At 39.0% G+C, this 21303-nt stretch overlaps 1 protein-coding gene across 1 annotated transcript; it reads left to right on the top strand.

The window, feature by feature from the left end:
- The first annotated feature begins 661 nt into the window (after positions 1-661).
- LOC124595104 (probable N-acetyltransferase camello) lies at positions 662-20852 on the top strand. The gene is made up of 2 exons (XM_047133700.1): positions 662-1330; positions 19908-20852. Exons 1-2 carry the CDS (start codon positions 947-949, stop codon positions 20283-20285), a joined length of 762 nt encoding a protein of 253 aa, XP_046989656.1. The 5' UTR covers positions 662-946; the 3' UTR covers positions 20286-20852.
- The last annotated feature ends 451 nt before the right edge of the window (positions 20853-21303 follow it).

Below are 21303 nucleotides of genomic sequence, written 5' to 3'. Positions count from 1 at the left end.
GGTTTCATGCTCTGTCGTGCAGTCATCAAGAGTACACGATTGGGCCTTCGATTCCGAGAGCTCATATCGATTACATTTCGTTGAAAGAGTTGCACGCTGACACTTGTTGATGGCCCTGCGTTGAAATCTGCAGCAATTTGCGGAAGGATTGCACTTCTGTCATGTTAAACGATATTTTTCAGTCATCATTGATCTCGTTCTTGCAGGATCTTTTTTCGGCCGCAGCGATGTCGGAGAGCTGATGTATTACCGGATTCCTGATATTCACGGTACACTCGTGGAATGGTCGTACTGGAAAAATTCCCACTTCCTCGCTGCCTTGGAGATGCTGTGTCCCATCGCTCGTGCGACGACTGTAACAGAATTTTCAGATTCACTTGAATCTTGATAACCTGCCATTGTAGCAGCAGCAAACGATCTAACAACTGCGCCAGACAGTTGTTGTCTTATATAGGACTTGCCGACCGCAGTGCTGTATTCTGCCTGTTTACATATCTCTGTATTTGAATACGCGTGCCTATACCAGTTTCTTTCGTGCTTTCGTGTCCTTTCATCCTTTAACGCCCATTACTGAATCAGTCACACATATCGATGCAACCGACTCTCGCATCTGTGGCATAGTCGATATGAATACAGCGAACGACCCATCGCATGTAGTATATCGGATTGTGCGCTTGTTTTGACTGTGTGAATGGGGTGTTGGGTGTATATAAATATTTAGTTTTGTTTGAATTATAGCTTGGATGTTGTTTTAATTCGAAGTTTCGAATGTTGACTCGTAGAAAATAATATCTAGTTCAGGCCTAGAGGCCTTCAGAAGGCAGAACTTGGATATTGCTGGCATGAAGCTTGCGAATGAATTTGCTGCAAAAGAAAATCATTTCTGCAGTGATCGATTATTTTAATATAATTTGGCATTTTTGTTTCAGTTACTGACGTTATAAAAATGGGAACAGTTGTTATTCGGTATTATCAACCTGGAGACCAATTACAGTGCCAAGAAATTGTGAAGGAAGGGATAATGTCAACAGTCAACACGGCATTTTTTGCTGGATTGTTACGGGAAATAACATTTCAGTCAATTATTCTTGTGTCGGCCCTTCTGTTTATTTTTGTCGGCGTTCCATTTCGTATTTGCTTTCTTACGGTGCCAGCAAGTGTGGTTTTCATCGTGTATGGAGGCATCTACTTTGCACATGTCATGAGGGCCATGGAAGTCAGCCAGGAAATAGCAGATATTCCCCGAGTATACATGTCGTCCCGTGATACCGGATTCTGGGTTGCAGAGGTCCACGAACCGTTGTCCAACACGTTGAAACCGAAATCAGAGGTACAAAATGTTGATAACATTTCTTAGCAAAGTAGACGCTCACCCAGTTTATGTATCTTTTTGAACATTGGTAGCTGCTATAACAAAAGAACTGTTAGCCAGTATTGCCGACACAACTTACGTGTAGCAATAATTCTTTCTGATGAAGAGTAATTTAAATTTCTATATTTCTGTAGAGTACCTGTTACAAAGGTAGGCTGTGAATGAATTTCAGCTTCCAAGTATGTAATGTTGTTTTATTGATTAATGACGTTACCAGTTTAAGGAGTTACGTGACAGACCACATATTTTTAAGATTTATACCACTGTGAATAAAGCAGATTACGCATATGTGAGAGTTCTCATATCAGAAAGCTTGTACGAATATACAGTAGATGTTCTATGGGTAATTACACGTACTCTGTCGAGTTTCCTTTTGCTTCATACTATTTGGCGAGTGGAGGATTTCACTGTCTGTATCTTTGGTTTGGTGTAAAATGTTTTTAGAGTGCCTAGGTACTAGTTTGTGAAAAAAATTCACTGTGGACATGTGTTGATCAGTGAAGTGGGGTCGACAGAAGCATCCGATCCCACGCGTCGGCTTTGACCCGTGACGTAAGGGTGTTGTGTGTGACGTCATGACGGCGCGGAGTTTGATTTGAGTGTGGCTGTCTCCAGTTCTGTTTTATCATATTTTATTTACTTCTCTGATCTGTTCATTCTATCTTGTGAGATTTTTTTTTTTGTTTTTAAAAAGACAGAAAACACTAATCAGCTACTGAAGCATCTTTATCTTCTATGGGTTGCAGGGGTTACGACCCCTGGGGAGGTGGGTGGGTATTCATGCATGGCTGTCTTCACTTACACGTTGTAGCTACGCAAGGCGTATAAATTTGTTTATATTTAGTTTACCCCCCCCCCCCCCACCCAAAACACCCCATTTTCCGCACTTGTCCCGTTAGTGTCATTAGGCTTCTTGTGGAAAGTGTGTGTGTTTGTTTTTGTTTCCGCCATATTTGTGACGTCATGGGTCAAAGCAGACGGGCGGGATCGGACGCTTCCGTATTTCTGTGAAGTGAATATCAACTTTTTCTGTGACACTACAGCCCCCAATGCACCTTGGCTGCCTCAGCAACCTGCCTCCATACGTCTGTGCATTTCTCATCCATTCCTGCATCTCCATTTTGGCGAGGTCAGCCGACACATTGTCCAGTCATCTTGATCTTGATAGGCCACACCATCTGGTTGAATACAGTCTGCCTTTCATTATTCATTTGGAAATCTTGCCATCTTCTCCGTATGTTTTAACCATCACATTCTGTGAGATTCCATACATTTTATTATACCGTCCCCTTCTACATGCTCTTCTATATCCTGGTTGTACCCTAATCACTTATGTGGTGTTGTACCCTACTATCCAGTCATCTTCCTCTCACAGGCCCATAAATTTTTCACAGGGTTTTTGTTGCAAATTCCCTGAGGTTATTTGTGTCTGCTTCTGTCATCATTCCCCTTTGTGACCCATTCGTAGCCACTGGTCATACAAGGGTATAGTATTCTCTTAACTGGTTGTGATTCTTAAATACTGTAAGTTTGTGTAATAAGCTGTGTTTGCTGCTTGTATTATTTTTCTAATAAATTCCTTACATTATTATTGCAGGTTAAAAGAGCACCAAGGCAATGGAAGCAGCTGACAGCTTTACAGTATTAGAGGCCGTCATGTAGTGTTAGTCACACTTTAGAAATGGATATTACTATGTATTTTGTCTTGGATTCATTTACAGCAAGTCCCTCCTTTTTTTTTTTTTTTATCTGCTTTTGTCAGTTTCCACTTTTCTGCCACAATTGCTACATCATGTGTGTCTGCACATATCTGACCGGATTTCATATGAAGTGAATTTGGGGTAACAGATTTTGTGTTCCAGCTCCATCCACTTTATGATTACACCATCTATAATCACCAGAGTTACTGGAACTGCAATCTGTTACTGTACTGCAAAAGTATCATCACCAAAATTGTGTCGAGGCACACATTTATGTGGCTAAATTGCTATAAATTCGAAAACAACAGCTCACTTCAGTTATTGTATTTTCCTGTCTCAGTTGCATTAATCAGACAGACACATTTTTTTTTTTTTTTTTTTTTTTGGTGGGGGGGGGGGGACTAAAACTGAGGAAAGTTTTTGTGAAGCTTGCTTTATCCAAAAAAATAAAATTTTACAGGAGACATATTTATTTAACTAAGTAGCTAGTTGAGAGGGCAAAATCTTTTACAATTAGCAAATTTCAATATGTTTTAAGGTAGTCTTTGCATATGATACACAGAATTTTTGATGGTTTATAAACTGCAGGCAATAGAAAATAATTTTTTTTCAAAACTTGCTTTGTGCTCAAACTAGATCGGTGATAAATGAATATTAAATACCTGTTTTTACATTAAAGTTTTAAAATAATAATTCTTTTTTTTTTCCTTCTAAACAACTTCAGGGGGCCCTTCACCATAAATTTTCCATGAGCTGTCATGATCTTGATACTCTTCACCACTTGCGGAATGTATGTCACTATAGAAACTTGCTGCATCGTTAGAAATGGTAAAAAAAAATGCATGTATGATTATGTACTTTTCTGCAAACTAATGGTGTATCTTGGGAATAATTGCAGCTCATTTGATGGCTTTGAATGACGGAATGTTCTTCTCCAAACATACTTCTGACCCAGATAAATACCTCATTTTAAAAGCACATTGAATCTTGCCATTCTCTGTGGGTTGTTGCTTGTACAGACTTCATTTTGAAAGGCAACAATATTATCAAAAGGATATTTGGTATTCACCATACAGTGGAAATGCTGAGGTACAGTTGGGTACAACAAAAAGACTGTAACTAGATAATCTTTTGGCCAACAAAGCCTTAATTATATTTCTGATTCCATTGTATTGTGGCACCAAAGTAGTGCATAATTCATTCCTTCATTGTGTTCTGTGATTACCATCAAGGAGGGCCTTTATAGTTATATGAGTTGAAGTATAGGTTAACAAAAGAAAAGAAACTTGTAGTGCATAAATCCTTACATTTTATTACCAGTAAACTAATGCTACACTGCTTAATACTATTTGACTTATTGCAGTTGCAGTGTAATCAGTAAAGTCCTAGGAAAACTGCTAGTTTGAAAAAAAGGCTTTGGCTTCATAATTTATATTAAAAAACTGCATCTACATTTATGTATATTTGTATAAATCACCTGGTCTGGGCATTGTATCTGGTGAGATGGTTAAAGAAATGGGGAAGGAAAGTGTTGATATGCTTCATTTATTGTGTACAAGGATATGGGAAACAGGTGAGTGTCCAGAAGACTGTTAGAAGTCTATCTTCATCCCCCTACACAAGAAAGCATCAATCAGGAACTGCTTCAACTGCATTGCCCTTATATCCAACACAAGTAAAATTTTGCTCTACATCTTGAACCAGCATTTGAAGCCATATATTTAGCCTCACAAATCCACAGAACCAGCAAGTTGTCGAAGGCAAAGGAACTTCTGAATGGAAATCACAAGAATTCTGTGTTTCTGTTTCCATGTACTTCCTTGGCTGCAGGAAAGCCTTTGACCATGTTCTCTGTTTGAAGCTATGGCATGTGCTTGCAAAGTTTGTGTCCCACTACATTCGACAGTAACGATGAGTCTATACAATGATCACCTTGCAGCTGTGAAGACAAGTGCTGGCACGTCTGATTTCTTCAGTTTATCGAAAGGTGTCACAGTGTTGTGGTCTGCCCTCACACCCACCCAACTGTACATCATCCGTGCAGAACTTGTCATTAGGAATGCTCTTGACGTTTGGGCTAGAGGCATCTCAGTTTGTGGTAGAGCTGTTAACAACGGAAATACGGAACCATCCAATCCCGCCTGTCTGCTTTGACCCATGACGTCACAAATACGGCAGAAACGACCATAAACCACGTTTCCAATATGGCACATATAAAGTCATTACGTACACATTATGAAGACGAAAATACATCGAAAAACAAACACACACACTTTCCACAAAAAGCCTAATGACACTAACGGGACAAGTGCGGAAATTGGGGTGTTTTTGGGTGGGGGCAAACTAAATATAAACAAATTTAGACACCCACCCCCATACAAAACCACACAAAATTACGAAAAAAACCGACATCACAGAGCTCCCCAAATACCACTAAACACAATATCATCTGGAATCGCACACTTCCCTTGACCTATATAGCTCAAAAACATCTCCTGATACAGTACCAACATACACAGTCACACACTGGGATCGAACACTTCCCTTGACCTGCGCAGTGTTAATTTTATCTGTCATATCCATTCCTGAACAAACACAAAAACAACCGATTAATTTTACTAAAATTACCACACCACGTACAGCGGAGAACACTAAATTAACCTTCACAGAAAATCGTTAACTCAGTGAAACGAATTCTACTACAAACACAGCCAGCACTCGAACAATTCTTGATAATGAGCAAAAGCAAACTGAGCACATTACACCACATAAACGAAAACCCTGAACATACCACCAGAGAGCACAACAAACCATGACATGATGACATCTACAAACACGCCACACTCACAAACGAAACTCCGTGCCATCATGATGTCACACACAACACCCTTACGTCACGGGTCAAAGCCGACGCGTCGGATCGGACGCTTCTGTCGACCCTTAACAACCACCAATTTGCTGCTGACACCATGCTGGCAGCTCTATTAAAGAAACTGGGACTTGTGCATACTTTCAGTTATCTCGGGTCATCCATTTGCAACATGGAAGCTGTGAAGATTTGATAAGAAGGTGGATCATGCAAGGGTGACTGATTATGAAGGAGCTCACAAAGATCTTACGGAACAGAGCAGTAACGGAAACCACAAAGGGTCAGCTTGTTGAAACACACATTTTCCATCTTTTTTTATGGCTCCAAAGTATGGACCTTTAAGGCCAGAGACCAGCAGCATATTCGTGCATTTGGGTTTTGGTGCTGGTGCAGGATGCTGCACATAAAATGAACCGAAGTAACAACAAATGTGTCCCTCGAGCAACTCAGTATTTCCAAGTGCCTTTCTTCCCATATCAACAAAAAAATTCTCCAATTTTTCGGTCATATTGTGAGAAGAAATGGAGAAAATCTAGAGAAAATAATCATGGAAGGGAAGATTGAGGAAAGGAGACCGATGGGAAGACCAGTGAGCAGGTGGGTGGATCATATAAAGATCTCCAGTCTACCTCTTCAGCAGACTCTAAACGAAGCAGGTAACCATTCTGCATGAAGACTGTTGATTCATGCGGTAACAGTGCTCAGCAATGAGCACGACGATTTGGGATAATGATATTTGTAACAGGAGCCTGGCCGTGTAACTGAAGGTGGAAGATTTGGCATAAATGTCTAAGCTGACAGTGATCTTTAGAGACAGATGTAAGGAACTCTGATATGTCCTTTTTAATGGAACCGTCACAGTTGTTACCTTAAATAATTTAAAGGAACGACATGGGTCCAGGAAATAAATATCTTGTGTGGCAGCTGGATTGGGAGTTCATATTTCACTGCTGAAGCCTACATTATGTTTATATACAAATACAGCTGTTACTTTGCTTTGTAGGATTGGGGTTTGAGCTTGGAACTCTGATTGTATACATGTTTGCTAAGAAGATGCTTACTTCATTCTGTGGTGCTGATTTGAGATTGTTATTTGCAGTCATAACATTTGCTCACTACTGCGTTTTTGGCTAATGGCTTGGTGTCAGTCTTATTTTTCACACACTACATGGTTTGCTGCACAGTGACACACTTGGATTGTACCAGATAACGACACAATAGATCCTCAATTTCTTTTATTAATGTTAGATGAGAAATTCTTCAGTACCACTGAACCAGAGCACATAATTTGACTCTGAACTCTAGACATTGAGACAAAGTCCATGTGAAATTTATTTTTGTGCCTGGTATTGTGATTGTACAAATCACCATTTAATCAAAACTAATTATACATGTGAAAAATTAAAAACAATGAAGGAGTTGTACTGGGAACCAAGTGGAGTTTAAAGATTGTCAAAAAGCCCTCTGAAAGTATGTAGTTACCCGCTTTACATAATATTCTGATTATTTGCTTCTGCTGAATAAATACTTTATTTACTACCTCTGACGATAATTGTGTAAGATGACTGTATATAAAAATTTACAAACTATGGGCAAAACACGCTGAGTTTATCTATATGGTGACTGTTTTAACATATTATGTAGTTATACCCCAAGAAATTTATATGAATGAGTGGGTTGAAAAGTAGCTAAGTCGCTTTATCATGGTAAAAAAAAAAACAACTTTTTCTCCCTTGTGTGTTACGAAATAATGCTTTGGTAAAATTACATATTAAAATTTGTACACAGACCTACATTAGGTACATTTTCAACAAAAATCTATTTCATCTTGTTGACTTAGGTACCTTTTAACACTCAAAATTTAAAGTATAGTTTTGTTTCAGATGATGCAGTTTTTTTATCACATAATGAGTGCTGTATGTTAGCTCATGTTACAAACACAAATCTTGAGTGGATGTTATTACATTACAAAGATTTGTTTTTCTGAACCTTATTCATTGTCACTGAGATAAACAGAAACTGCTGGCCACTGTAAAAGATGATCATGAAAGCCTTTCTGTTTTTCTAAAGTATATGGCATAACTTTCTTTGAGTCTTCACTTTTGCAATTTTCTTTTTTTTTTTTTAATGAGCTTCTTGACTAGGTAAAGACTCTTCGTTAGTTTTTTTGAGGATAAGGGCATTCAAGCTTTGAAAACCACTTGATCTTATGTACCCAATTGTTTTTACAGTCTGTTTGTGTTTATGAGAGTACTCAAAATAATAATATTTGGTAGTAACTAAATTGCGCTGTCTCATTTCTTGGAAGGTGTCTGGTTTCAAAAGAGGTTGAAGATAAGTAGGCCACCTAGTAGAGCACACAGTGATCATGTCGGTCTCGACTGATGTAGCTGTCCTTAGACATTTTTTCTCAGCATTAGCTATAAGCATACAAACTTCACATCGAAAGTGTATATTGTCATATTTTATAATGGCAAATTTTATTACTCTGGATTTTTGGTTTCATGGAGTGTGTGAAAGTTCATCTGTTAAACGTGCACATATTTGTTAGGGCAAGACAAATACTTGACAATGTATGGTTCTTGTTTTGCCTGGGACAATTATCAGAAAACAGTTGTAACTCTGTAACTATCTTGGGTACGTCATTTTTAATGTAGTCCAAAGGAACAAAGCAGCAAAAATATTCACTTTGAGTTGCCTTAAGCAATAAATTTCCTGAATGAGAATGTTCAGAAATCGTACATTTTGCATGTAGTCAAATACAGAGTATAAAATGTTTTCATTTTCTTTACTCTATTTAGTCATTTCATTAAGACCGATGTGAACTATTTAGCTCACCTCATGTGCGCCATTAATTCTGCAGTTATGATTCTTTTTACAGTATGTTGTCAATGAAAACCATGTATTCACACCTTTTTGTCCTCACAAAAGTAACAGGCGTCACTTTGTGGTTTTCCGAACTTTAGTTTATAATTTTCCTTGAAAAATCTATGTGTTAGAAAACTCATACTTAATATTGGTACCAGGGTATTTTACCTTATACAACTCATATATTTTTATGACGGACAGTTCAGATAGCAAATATGTGAAGTTTGTATCAGATGCATAGTGCATTCTGTAAACAGGAAATGAGCTTATATTTTCATGTATCTTCGAAATTTGCAGTATTACCAACAGAAGAAAAACGCTGGCTGTAACGCGTAGAAAGCAAGCTTGACTGAGGCGCTTTTTGACTCGGAAATGTGTGTAAATAAGTATAGACATCAAAAATATAATTACATCAAAAAATGAAAAATATGACTTGGGAGCCTTTTAACAGTCACCCATTCACATAAAGTGTTTTGTGCAGTAATTACTTGCTTAAACAGGCAACACAAACCACAGCTGGTCCTTGGCCTCACACAGTCCAGCATTCCACACTTTACTGTCAGCTGCATCTTCATCTTCCAGACCCACTATATGATAGTCTCCCATGGTATTATCCTTCCATCTCATTCTCGGCCTTCCTAGTGGTCTCCTTCCTTTGGCTTCTCTATCCATTACTGCCTTTATTACCGTCTTCTCCCCTCTCCTCCTTACATGTTCGTACCACCTGAGTCTTTGTTTTCACACCCAATATGATGTCAGATAGTGTTTGTAATTGTCTGAGTTATGTTTTCGTTACTCTGCACTGTTCATTTTCTTTCACGGGTCCATACATTTTTCTCACTACTTTATTTTCAAAAGTGATCAGTCTTCTGTATTGTTAGGTTCCTGATTGTCTGATGATTTGGCCTTAACTGAGCTCTTCTATCTATTACTGTGAATTTTGCTTTATTTTCAGCATGTATCGGAGATGCTGAATCACAGATAGGCACAACAGAAAGGCTGTCAGAAAATGAGCTTTCGGCCAGCAAGGCCATGGTCAAGAGATAGAATGCATTTGTGGACACACACATGCCCCCCCCCCCCCCCCCACACACACACACTGGATTTTCCATAGTTGAATTATGTTTTACTTTCATTTATACTTAACTTCTTCTTCAGTACAGTTCCCATTTTCTCCAGGTCTTCCGTGCTCGTTCCCATCGCCACATCATCATCCACAAAAGGCGGAAAATTTATCTTTTTACCTATGGTGACGTCTGCACATTCTTCTGTTACTCTTCTCAGGTTGTTGTTGAATGACAAATCAAGAGGGTCGGTGATATAATAGCTCCATGTCTCACTCCTGTTTTTACCTCAAATATTTGTGAGAACACCCCCCTCCTCCGTACTTTCATTGTACTCTTTGATTCCATCACATACATTTTTATTAGCTGCACACTCTGCCATTATCCTCCACATCTCCTCTATCACTATGCTGTCATATGCTTTGTTGATATCTATAAACATACAGATGGTACCCTGATTGTAGTCCTAGTTCTTATCTAATATTTGTCTTATTGTGAATATTTGGTCGGTTGTTGACTTACCTTTTCTGAACCCCGCTTGTGCTGCATCTAATATTTCTTCAGTGTATGGGTTCAGCCTGTTCAGTATAATGGCCAATTCGTAGTGGCCATCTCACATCCCATCCTGTTAAACATTCTGCAATGCATGTCAAATGGCAGCATCCACAATGGCCGTCCTGTCTCATCAGATCACCGCCAAGGTTTGTCTGGAGGAAAGTTTTGATGTCTGATGTCATCTGCCCTTTGCTGATCATGTAACCCACAAGCTCATCCCCCCCTCCTGATATACGGCCATGCGCAGATATCCATATTTTGTTTCATCACGGTTGATATCACTTGTTTGTTGTTTGTTCAAATGGCTCTGAGCACTATGCGACTTAACTTCTGAGGCCATCAGTCACCTAGAACTTAGAACTAATTAAACCTAACTAACCTAAGGACATCACACACATCCATGCCCAAGGCAGGATTCGAACTTGCGACCGTAGCAGTCGCTTGGCTCCAGACTGTAGCGCCTAGAACCGCATGGCCATGTTGTTTGTTATTTGCTGTAAATTGTTTTGGTTATTTCTTTTGTTAAAATTTATAATAAATAACAACAGACTAATTGAAGCAGTGACACAGCAGTCTGAATTGTACGACATGAGCATACTAAATTACTTGTGCTCGACTACATTTATTATAAAATGGATTTTTGTGGGTACTGGTACTGTTCTAATATTTTAGAATGAAATGGATTGCAACATGGCTGCAACTTGAAGAGAAAAAGCACTGTGGGTAGAATCTGGTGCATAAGTACGTGGACTTTATTTATGTGTTGTCAGACATTTGTAGTGTTACATAAATAAATGCACTGAAACCTTCAAACACTGCAAATTGTTTGTTGAAATATGTATTTGTGGCTGCCCTATTTATTGTTAAGTGTCTCTCTGAATTGTGTGTGAAACAGTTTTGCAAGCACAAGTGATCAGTGTTTATGTGGTTTCACTTGCTAACCCCAGTACAAATAAGGCACTTGAACTGTTAACAGCCAAATGCAGCATGTAAAGAAAACCTATCTATCTTGATGGGAAATGGATTGAGGGAGATATGACTATTGCACAGAAATTTGCACTGGACTAGCAACTAAAATTAATCTTAAAACAAACCAGATATTCATAGGATATGATGATGGCTCGTAACACTGTTCCTTTTAGTAATTCTGGATGCAATTTGACATAACAAATGATCCTTCAACTTTCCAAAATATAAAATGCAGATTCCTCTTCTCCAGGCTCCTTGTTAGTGTGTGAAATTTTCCTCTGTACCATGTAATGACATTTTTTTTGGACCCACACACTTTCTTTGTGTTGTTTTGCACTTCTGTCTCCCTTCTCTCTAATATACAAGTTATCCCTGCAAGCTGCAAACCATTTGAGTCCGCTAAATGTCATTTTTCATACAGATGAGCACACCAGCATCCATGTATGCTGTTACATTGTGTATGTGCAATTCACACATAAAAACAGTTGGAAAAATTGTCTTGTGAAGATCGCAATTCCTGCAAAAAGAACAGTTGAGGACAGCAATGCAAGTTGAGATCATGTGACTAGACGTGAGATACGTGAATGCAACTTGATAGGACAGTGCCTTGGTGCAACGGTGCCATGACAGACAGTGTGAATTGGCCTAAATTTGTGTCATTTTATAACATGTGCATAGTAGAGATATCCCTCTGTAGTTTTGTGTCAACCTCTCTTTGTTTCTATGGGATATACAGCTACAGTTTTCCAGTCCTTTGGCTTTACTTCTTTCCTTCACACCTCTTTTTATCAATTCGGCTGACCATTCATAGGTCGTATCTCCCTCTTCTTTGATGAGTTCTGCTGATATGTTGTCTACGCCTGGGGCCTTCCCATTTTTCAGTCTTTTTTTGCCTCCTCCACCTCCACTAGAGTTGTTCTTCAACTAATGGTAGTACTTTCTGGTTGTTTTCTGCTATGTTTTCATTGTCACAGGTGTGTACCGGGTTGTTCAGTGGTTCTTTGAAGTATCTCCTCCAGTTCTCTAGATTCCCTTCATTTGTAGTGATCAGTTTTCCATTCTCATCCTTGGTTATCACAGGCTTACCTCTGTACTTCTTTCTATAGCTTCTCAATGTATTCTAAAACTGTTTACTGTAGTCCTCCTGTGCTTTCTCTATCTGTTTAGTTATGAATGATCTTATTTTCTTGCTTGATTGTTTTCTTCATTTCTCTTGTGATTGCCATGTATTTTATTTGGTTTTCATATTTGTTATTGTTCATCATTGCCTGTCTGGCTGTCTTACTGTTCTGAATTGCTTTTCTACATGTTTCATTGAACCATGGTCTGCACTTGATATTGCTATTTTTTTATCTCCTAGCAGTTCCTGTGCTGTTTCCTTTGTAAATGTTGTTTTCTTGTCCCATTTTGTACTGATATCTTCACCTCCTTTCCTATTGCTTTTGTTCTCTAATTCTGTTTATCTATTCATAAGCTTAATCACAAACTTTTTATTCGCCTCTTCTTTTAGCCTCCTCACATCTACTCTTTGGTTTTTTTTTTTGCCATTGTTGCTCTTACTTGGTTGTCTTAGTAATGATTGTTTCATCTGTAATAACACTTGAGAATGGTGTGATCCTACCTGGGCCCCTCTCATTGTTGTAACATCTGTTACTGTCTTTTTATGTTTTTTCCCTATCAACTCATGATCTGTTTAGTTCCTAGTGAGATCCATGTTGTTTTGTATATATCTTTATGGGAAAATGATGTACTGACTATTTTCATGTTTCTAGATGTGACGAAGTTGATGGTTATCATTTGATTCAGTGTAAAAACTGAACATGCTTATATGTGGTTGCCATTGATGTACTTGTCCTGTTTTGGCATTTAAGTCTTCCAGCGCAATTTTGACATCATACTGTGGTAATCTGGAGCACATCTGGTCTAAGGCATCCCAGAATTCGTCTTTTATGTCTTCCTCCATGTCCTCAGTTTGGTGTGAACACTTAACAATGAGATGTTTCTATATTTACCTTTGATTGTAACATATCCTTTCATTGACATTTTATAGTGTCATCACATTTGACCGTTATTTTATTGTGCACTGCAAATCCTGTTGCAAATATATGGTGAACATGTTTGTTTCCGCTATATATGATTGTATAGATTTTCTCTCTGTTCATGCCTTGCCCAGGCTATTTTATCTGCTGCAGGCCTGTAATACCATCTTGTACTCCGTTAGCTCTTCATCAAGTATTTTTGTCCAAGAAACGTGTGTGTGTGTGTGTGTGTGTGTGTGTGTGTGTGTGTGTGTGTGGTGTGTGTGTGTGTGTGTGTGTGTGTGTGTGTGAAGGAACCCTCCAGTTTTTTTACGATACTGAATGGTTAGTCCAATAATTGACCCTACCACTATATCTGGGCTTGGATCCAGCTGGAATGCTATATTCCTCCAAGGTGGTGAGGTTGTTTTGTGTAGTGTTTCACCATTAATGTCACCTCCTCCTGGTAACATCAGGACATGAAATTAAGATTTAAAATGTTGAATGTGAAACACTTGTAGGCCATCTATCATCTCAGCTGTGTATGATGACATTAACTTTGGATACTGGATAGTGATTTTTTAAATATCCTTTAAAGTCAGAGGAACATCATTTATGTAGATTTAAACACAGAGTGGACTCAGTACTGATCCATGTGGCACCTCACACATAATGTTTCCCCATGCATCTACATCTACTAGACTGCTCTGCGATTTACACTTAGGTGCTTGGTTGTGGGTTCATCAAATCAGTTTCGCATTATTTCTCTAATGTACTGCTCTGGGAAAGCACGAGGGATATATCAACACTTAAATCTTCCCATGTGAGCTCTGATTTCTCTTATTTTCGTACAATGATCATTTCTCCCTTTGTGGTTGGGCTTCATCCAACAAAATATTTTTGCAATTACATTAAAAAAAAGTTGGTGATTGAAATGTTGTGAAGAGGCCTCGCCACAATGATAAACACCTTTCTTTTAATGATTGTCACCCTATCTCATATATATCTGTGACTCTATCTCCTACTCAACTGTAATACAAAACAAGCTGCCCTTCTTTTAACTTTTTCATTGTTTTCGTTCAGTTTTATCCGGTAAGGATCCCGTACTGTATAGCAGTACTGCAGAAGAGGACGGACGAACGATTATAGTGTAGGCAGTCTCTTTAGTAGATATGAGATTAATTACACACCTGTGACACAGTCTGTCAATGTGACCCTATTGTTTTCTGTTATGACTTTATCCATGCAAGAGAAATTTCATTAATCACATTAAATTTTAGTTTGCCAAAGAATCTATCAAAGCTTCAGAATAACCAACAGGATGATGATGTGTCAGGCCTTAGTTTGTTGAGGTCTTGTATTGCTTTCCCTGTGAAGAATCTGTTGTAAGTCTGCTTCTTAACAACACAGATTTTATTAACCACAGTAAACAAAACAAAAGAATTTTGAAAATGAGGTACTTGTGGTCAGTAAAGTATTGTGGAAGTTTACAGAACAACTTACACTGATCAGCCAGAACATGATGACTATTGACTTACTATCAATATAAATCTGTCCAGGCGACAGCAGTGTCACCTGGTGAGGAATGACTGCTAGACACATGTGCATTGCATATAGTATCAGTGAGCATTGCTGTCCATGGATACAGTGGGGAAGATGTGCAATGTATCAGAGTCTGACCAATGGCAGATTGTGATGGCCAGGAGGTTCAACAAGAGCATTTCAGTAACAGCAGTATTTGTTGAGTGTTTGAGGAATGCTGTGGTGAGTGTCTTCAACATGTGGCAAAACCAATATGAAACCACGTTCAGATATCGTGAGGTTGGGTGGCCACCCCTCATTACAGATGTCAGACATTGTAGGTTGCGAAGACTGTTAAAGCAGAACAGGCAGTGAACTGTAGTGGAACTAACATCAGACTTCAATGCTGGGCAGAGAATGAGAGTATGTGAACACACAGTGCACCGAACACTCCTAACAATGGGACACTAAAGTCAACAGTCCATGCATGTGCCCCTGTTAACATCACGAAACCAGCAACTATGATTGAAATGGGCATGTGACCATTGGCACTAGACATTGGCACAGTGTCGGAGTGTTGCATGGTTTGATGAATTCTGATACCTTCTTCGTCATGCCAGTGAAAGGGCACAAATCAATCCTCTTCCAGCAGAACAATTCTTTGTCACATGTACTGCTGGACAGACACGCTGGCAGCAGCTTCATTATGCTCTGGCGAATGTTCACATGGTCGTCCAAGGGTCCAGTGCAGCTCGGGCAAGGCACCATGGCGGCCAAGGAGTATTGTACCCTGGTTGCAGACCATGTGCACCTCTTTAAGAAGATCATGTTTCTCGACACAATGGCATTTTCAACAAGATAATGTGCCATGTCACAAGGCCGGGGGTGTGATCTATTTTTTTGATGAACACAGTGGCGAGTTCCAATTGATGTGCTGTCCCCCTCCTCCCTCCCCCCCTCCCCAATTTGCCAGATCTGAACCCTGTCGAACACATCTGTGATGTGACTGAATGTGGTGTCAGAGCTTATTGAACATCCTGCCTCTCTCTGAAATTTACGTGAATTAGGTGACTTGTGTGTGCAGGTGTGGTGCCAACTCCCTCCAGTGTCCTACCAAGGTCACATCGCTTCCATGCCGTGACACGTCACTGCTGTTATCCATGCCAAAGGTGGACATACAGGCTATTAGGTAGGCGGCTGATCAGTGTACGTGTCAGGGCTGGAGAGAACTGTTCGTGGGCTTGATCTTGAAGCACTCCAGCACCTGTGTGCTGTTGGTTCGTTCATTCACTGAAAAAACAACAGTCATTAGAACGGTGTGTGAAGACACTCCTGCATGAGGCACATAGCCAAGCCTGTGACTTAGCCGTATGTCGTCAGTAGGTAACAACAAAGTCCAAATCACAGCTTAGGAGCTTGCTTTAAACATTGGCTGGTTGACAAGTGAGACCATTACCTCTGAGATATGTGTTCTGGCAGCTTTGAAGTGGGCAAATATGGTCAGCAAAGGTTTATGATCTGTGACCTGATGAAATTTTTTGTCATACAGGAAAATCCGAAACTTCTGGATGCTAAAGACAATTGTCAGTACCTTCCATCTGTGCCAGGAAATAATTTTCTTATGCCGTGGTGATTGTCTTAGAAGCAAACGCGATAGGCCATTCCAAACCATTTAAGGTCATTTGTCTGGAATTGGACACCAAGATCTAAATACTTTTGATACACTTGTTAGTCATCTCGAGCTTCATTGAACACCTGGAAAGGTGGGATTTCTGGAAGTGATTGTAGATGTGCCGGATCTGTCAGCTTCTGTATGAACTTGTGCTGCTACTTAAGCAGTCATTTCCAGAGCTCGAAAGACTGCTTGTCCATTGTGGTTGAAATGCTCAGCAAAATAACATGATGGGTCTTATTCAGAAGCAGGTGGGTTGCAAGTTCACTTCTTCGACAACACAAATTTTACTAAGCACAATTTATTTGCAATTAAATCACAGAAAGTAACAATTTCTGTGGAAATACCCAAAACAAAAGGCTTCTAGGTATGGCTATCTCATATTAATTCAGTACTCTGAAAGTTTGTTGAATAACTTGCATCTCAGTGCCAGAAAACACTTTGTAGGTTTGACTATGGAGCATTCTGATGTGAAACATGCAGTTAATTTACTCGTATGCTGTTGGTTTGTTCACTGAAAACACAACTGTCAATTGAATGGTGTGCAAAGACAGTCCTACAGTTGGCAGACAGGCTAGTGCATACAGTAGCCAAATCATGATGGCAGGTAAAGACAAAGTCCATATTGCGATCCAGGAAATGCCTCATAGCACAGTGCCATTGTCAGTAGGCACACCAGAGATCTTGCTGTAAATGTCAGGTGAAGTTATGGGGGTCCACTGCAGTTGTTTTGCCGTGTAACCAGGCACTGACAGAGGTATTCCTCTACGATTTTCCGAGTGATCTCACTTGATTTACGCATAATTATATCGACTGATATTATATCCACTGATACGTTCAGCAGAATTACAAGAGAATTGTTTACGAAAACCAAACAGAGGCAGTTGACTAGGTCTGCTCAGATATTCATTGTACACTAGATTCTTGTTAATCCAGCCATTCCTTGTACATATTGATGCTGATTAGCATAAGTGCCAGGTTAATGGAAATGTCTTAAATTTAGTGTCAACACATAGAGAGAATACTTTGTTAAATTACAAAGATACATTCATTTTAATAGAAAATTTAGTCCTTGAGTGTGTACATATACAGTACTATCACTTACTATGAAATGTGTCCCAAATTTTTAGTTATCGCAATGACGACGCCCAACGGCAATATGCTTTATCACACAATGGCTTCCAAGCATCAGTACTACATCTTTCTGATTCTTGCGTAATGTACTCCAGGAAGATGTCTGCAGCTTCAGCACTAGCAGTGTGAGAGATCTTTATGTTGTCTCTTCCCATAATGTTCATGTAGGATTTTCATTATCTTTTTGGCTGTTAAAGTTTTTTCATAAATAGTTTATCATACAACATTGTACTCAGCACCAAAGGCTTTCTGCGGAAAACCTCAGTTCAGCTTGTCTCTAATTTTGAGTTTCTGCTTGAGGTCTAGCATAATGTGTTTCCTTTTAGAATCCTTGATACTGAACCATAAAGAAAGCCACAATTTCAAACATGTAGGATTGTCTGACATTGTAATTAACTAATGAAATTGTTGTGCACATGAGAATTCATCATTGTACGTGTCATTTCTGCTTGAGCCACTAGAGGCTGGATGTGGGCTGGATTACTGAGAGGCTGTACTACTGAGGGTCGGATTAGTGGGAGTTTAGTGTATTATCGTAGGCCGCTTCCTCAAACCTGTTCAAAAGATTGGAAAAAGAGAAATTGGTCTGCAAGTAGAGGTGATTGGGTTATGTCCATTGTTGGTAAGTGTCACTACAGCATATTTAAGAGTATCAGAAAAATGAGTCGCTGATTTTTAAACTAGCTTAAGGGCAGTAGCATCAAGTCAATACAGTATTATAATATTCTGATAGGAACACCATGGTAGTTAAGAGGTTTTGAGCTTATATAGTAAGCTGAAGAATTTGTAATGTCTTTAACAGTTGTAGTTTTGCTAATACGGTAATGTCTGCTGAAGTAGTTGTTAAATTAGGCAGCCAGTGATTCCAGTATACAGGGTGTTACAAAAAGGTACGGCCAAACTTTCAGGAAAAATTCCTCACACACAAATAAAGAAAAGATGTTATGTGGACATGTGTCCGGAAATGCTTAATTTCCATGTTAGAGCTCATTTTAGTTTCGCTCACCTACGCTCAATGGAGCACGTTATCATGATTTCATACGGGATACTCTATCTGTGCTGCTAGAACATGTGCCTTTACAAGTATGACACATGTGGTTCATGCACGATGGAGCTCCTGCACATTTCAGTCGAAGTGTTCGTATGCTTCTGAACAACAGATTCGGTGACCGATGGATTGGTAGAGGCGGACCAATTCCATGGCCTCCACGCTCTCCTGACCTCAACCCTCTTGACTTTCATTTATGGGGGCATTTGAAAGCTCTTGTTTACGCAAGCCTGGTACCAAATGTAGAGACTCTTCGTGCTCGTATTGTGGACGGCTGTGATACAATACCCCATTCTCCAGGGCTGCATCAGGGATTCCATGCGACGGAAGGTGGATGGATGTATCCTCGCTAACAGAGGACATTTTGAACATTTCCTGTATCAAAGTGTTTGAAGGTGTGTTTCCATTCCATGATTAATGTGATTTGAAGAGAAGTAATAAAATGAGCTCTAACGTGGAAAGTAAGCGTTTCCGGACACATGTCCACATAACATATTTTCTTACTTTGTGTGTGAGGAATGTTTGGCCGTACCTTTTTGTAACACCCTGTATTATACATGGTAAACTATTTATGGGAAATTAGTTTCATTTGGATAATGAAATTTTCTTGTTTAGTGGTGTCACCGAGTTGTGTTTCTGTGTTCTTAAAGTGTTTCGCACAGACTAGAGGATGTTATAATAGTAGTTGTAATGGAGTTCCATCTCTTGACTACAACCTATATGCTGAACAAATATGTTTAAGAAAGAGTTAAACTTTTCACCAAGACTGTTGTCTTCGTAAATCGTGTCTCCCCCCCCCCCCCCCCCCCTCCCCCTCCTCTCATTCTTCAGTTTCTCTCTAAACACTGATTGAGTCCATATTTATAATTCTGTGATACATTACTTTCCTTCCTTGTAGCTCAGATATCCTCTTCTCTCTTCCGACAATTTAACCATAACCATTTACGTACAACATTTTATTGTTTAACACCAGACTACTCCCAATACAGTTTTCCTGATTACTCCTTTCAAGTCAGCTTATTGACATAAATGTGTTTACTTGTACATTGATTGTTTGCTTTACATTTTGTAGTTTTGCTTCATTACCGTCATTTGCAAATTTTTTTTTTTTTTCCAGGTTAAATATAGGCTAGCAACTGAACACGATCAGTTAAATGCTCTTGGTGGCTATCAACGACGAGTAGTGGGTACCATAGCTGTGATGCGATGTCGAACTACTGATAATGCTGCATGGATACGTCGCCTGGCAATTAGCAGCGATTACCGACGTAAGGGTATTGGATCTGCTCTTGTAGATCGTGCACTGAGTTTCTGCAGTGAAAGAGGTTATAAAACAGCAGAGCTTGTTACAACAGAATGTCATTCTGAGGCAGGAGCTCTGTATTTTAAAAAAGGTTTTGAGACCAAACAAATTTATCATAGACAAATAATCGGCAGTCTTGTTACGGTGATGATGTATTCAATGACTAAAAAGACTGACTGTCTTAGTGCATGATACTATCAGTTGTCTTAGTGTGTGATGCTATAAATTGTCTGCCAATAGTGTATTGTTTCTCTGACAGCTTCTACTCAGTGTTGTCAAGTGATGAATTACAGGCCTAAAGAGCAATAATTATTTTGTCAGTGACGGGGGAGTGGAAAAAGGCTACATTATCAGTAGCAGTGTGGTTATTGCATTCTACAGCTTATTTATAAATTTAAAATTTGAGTAGAGGCACCCAGAAAAGACTTCCTTTATGAGGAATGTGGTCAGGATATGAGTGCTGCTTTCACTTGGTATTCTCAACTCTCAGTTGTTTTAATCAGAAAGTAGATTAATTATAATGGTACCTTCTTATAAATACCGTCCTTTGATCATTGGTTGACTCAAAGAATCTCAGTTAAAATGTTCTCCCAAACTACGATCACCTAATTACTTTGTCACGCTGCTTATAATCTCTTGACCTTTTCAGTTGTGTGTATTGTTGATTTCTATTAAGTATTTTTGTATATTAGAGTTTGAGCAGTTATTGATCCAGTGTGTTTTTGTTTTTAGGTCAATATATTTACACTGAGTTATTTGTACTGTTTCTAGAAAATAAATGATTGATAAGAAAAATATTCCTTCTACACTATCTCATACAAAATAAATAAAAATATCCAGCATAATCCTTGTTCTAATTTATTTGGCTGAAATAAAGATAAATAGACCAGTTCTTGTTGCCACAGGCAAACAAATTAGTGGAGATTGTGGTCTACTTTTTGCATAATGTTTAACTAAACATTCACTGAATGTGCTATTTTTACATGTCCTTTGTGGCTTTTTATTTCTAGGCTTGAATTAGGAAGTCCGATATTTTGTGTGGTTTTCAATGTCTTTAAGCAAAGTTTTTCAGCTTTCATCAAAGGTTGATTTGGGGGAGGGAACTGTTAGTTGCCACTGTGTCCCAGTTTTTAACCCAACACACGTGACTGGCGAGAACCTCAAAGTACAGTTTTATTTATTTTTAAAAGTGCTATGCGAGAAATGCTGA

Source organism: Schistocerca americana, chromosome 2, assembly GCF_021461395.2.
Source record: "Schistocerca americana isolate TAMUIC-IGC-003095 chromosome 2, iqSchAmer2.1, whole genome shotgun sequence".
NCBI lineage: Eukaryota > Metazoa > Arthropoda > Insecta > Orthoptera > Acrididae > Schistocerca > Schistocerca americana.
This window is presented reverse-complemented; position numbering and strand designations above follow the sequence as displayed.

Bases quoted from the DNA above. Each gene is read 5' to 3' on its own strand.
- LOC124595104 (XM_047133700.1), top strand. From the start codon at position 947: ATGGGAACAGTTGTTATTCGGTATTATCAACCTGGAGACCAATTACAG. The intron at 1,331-19,907 runs GTACAAAATGTT...TTTTTTTTCCAG, and splicing joins CGTTGAAACCGAAATCAGAG to GTTAAATATAGGCTAGCAAC.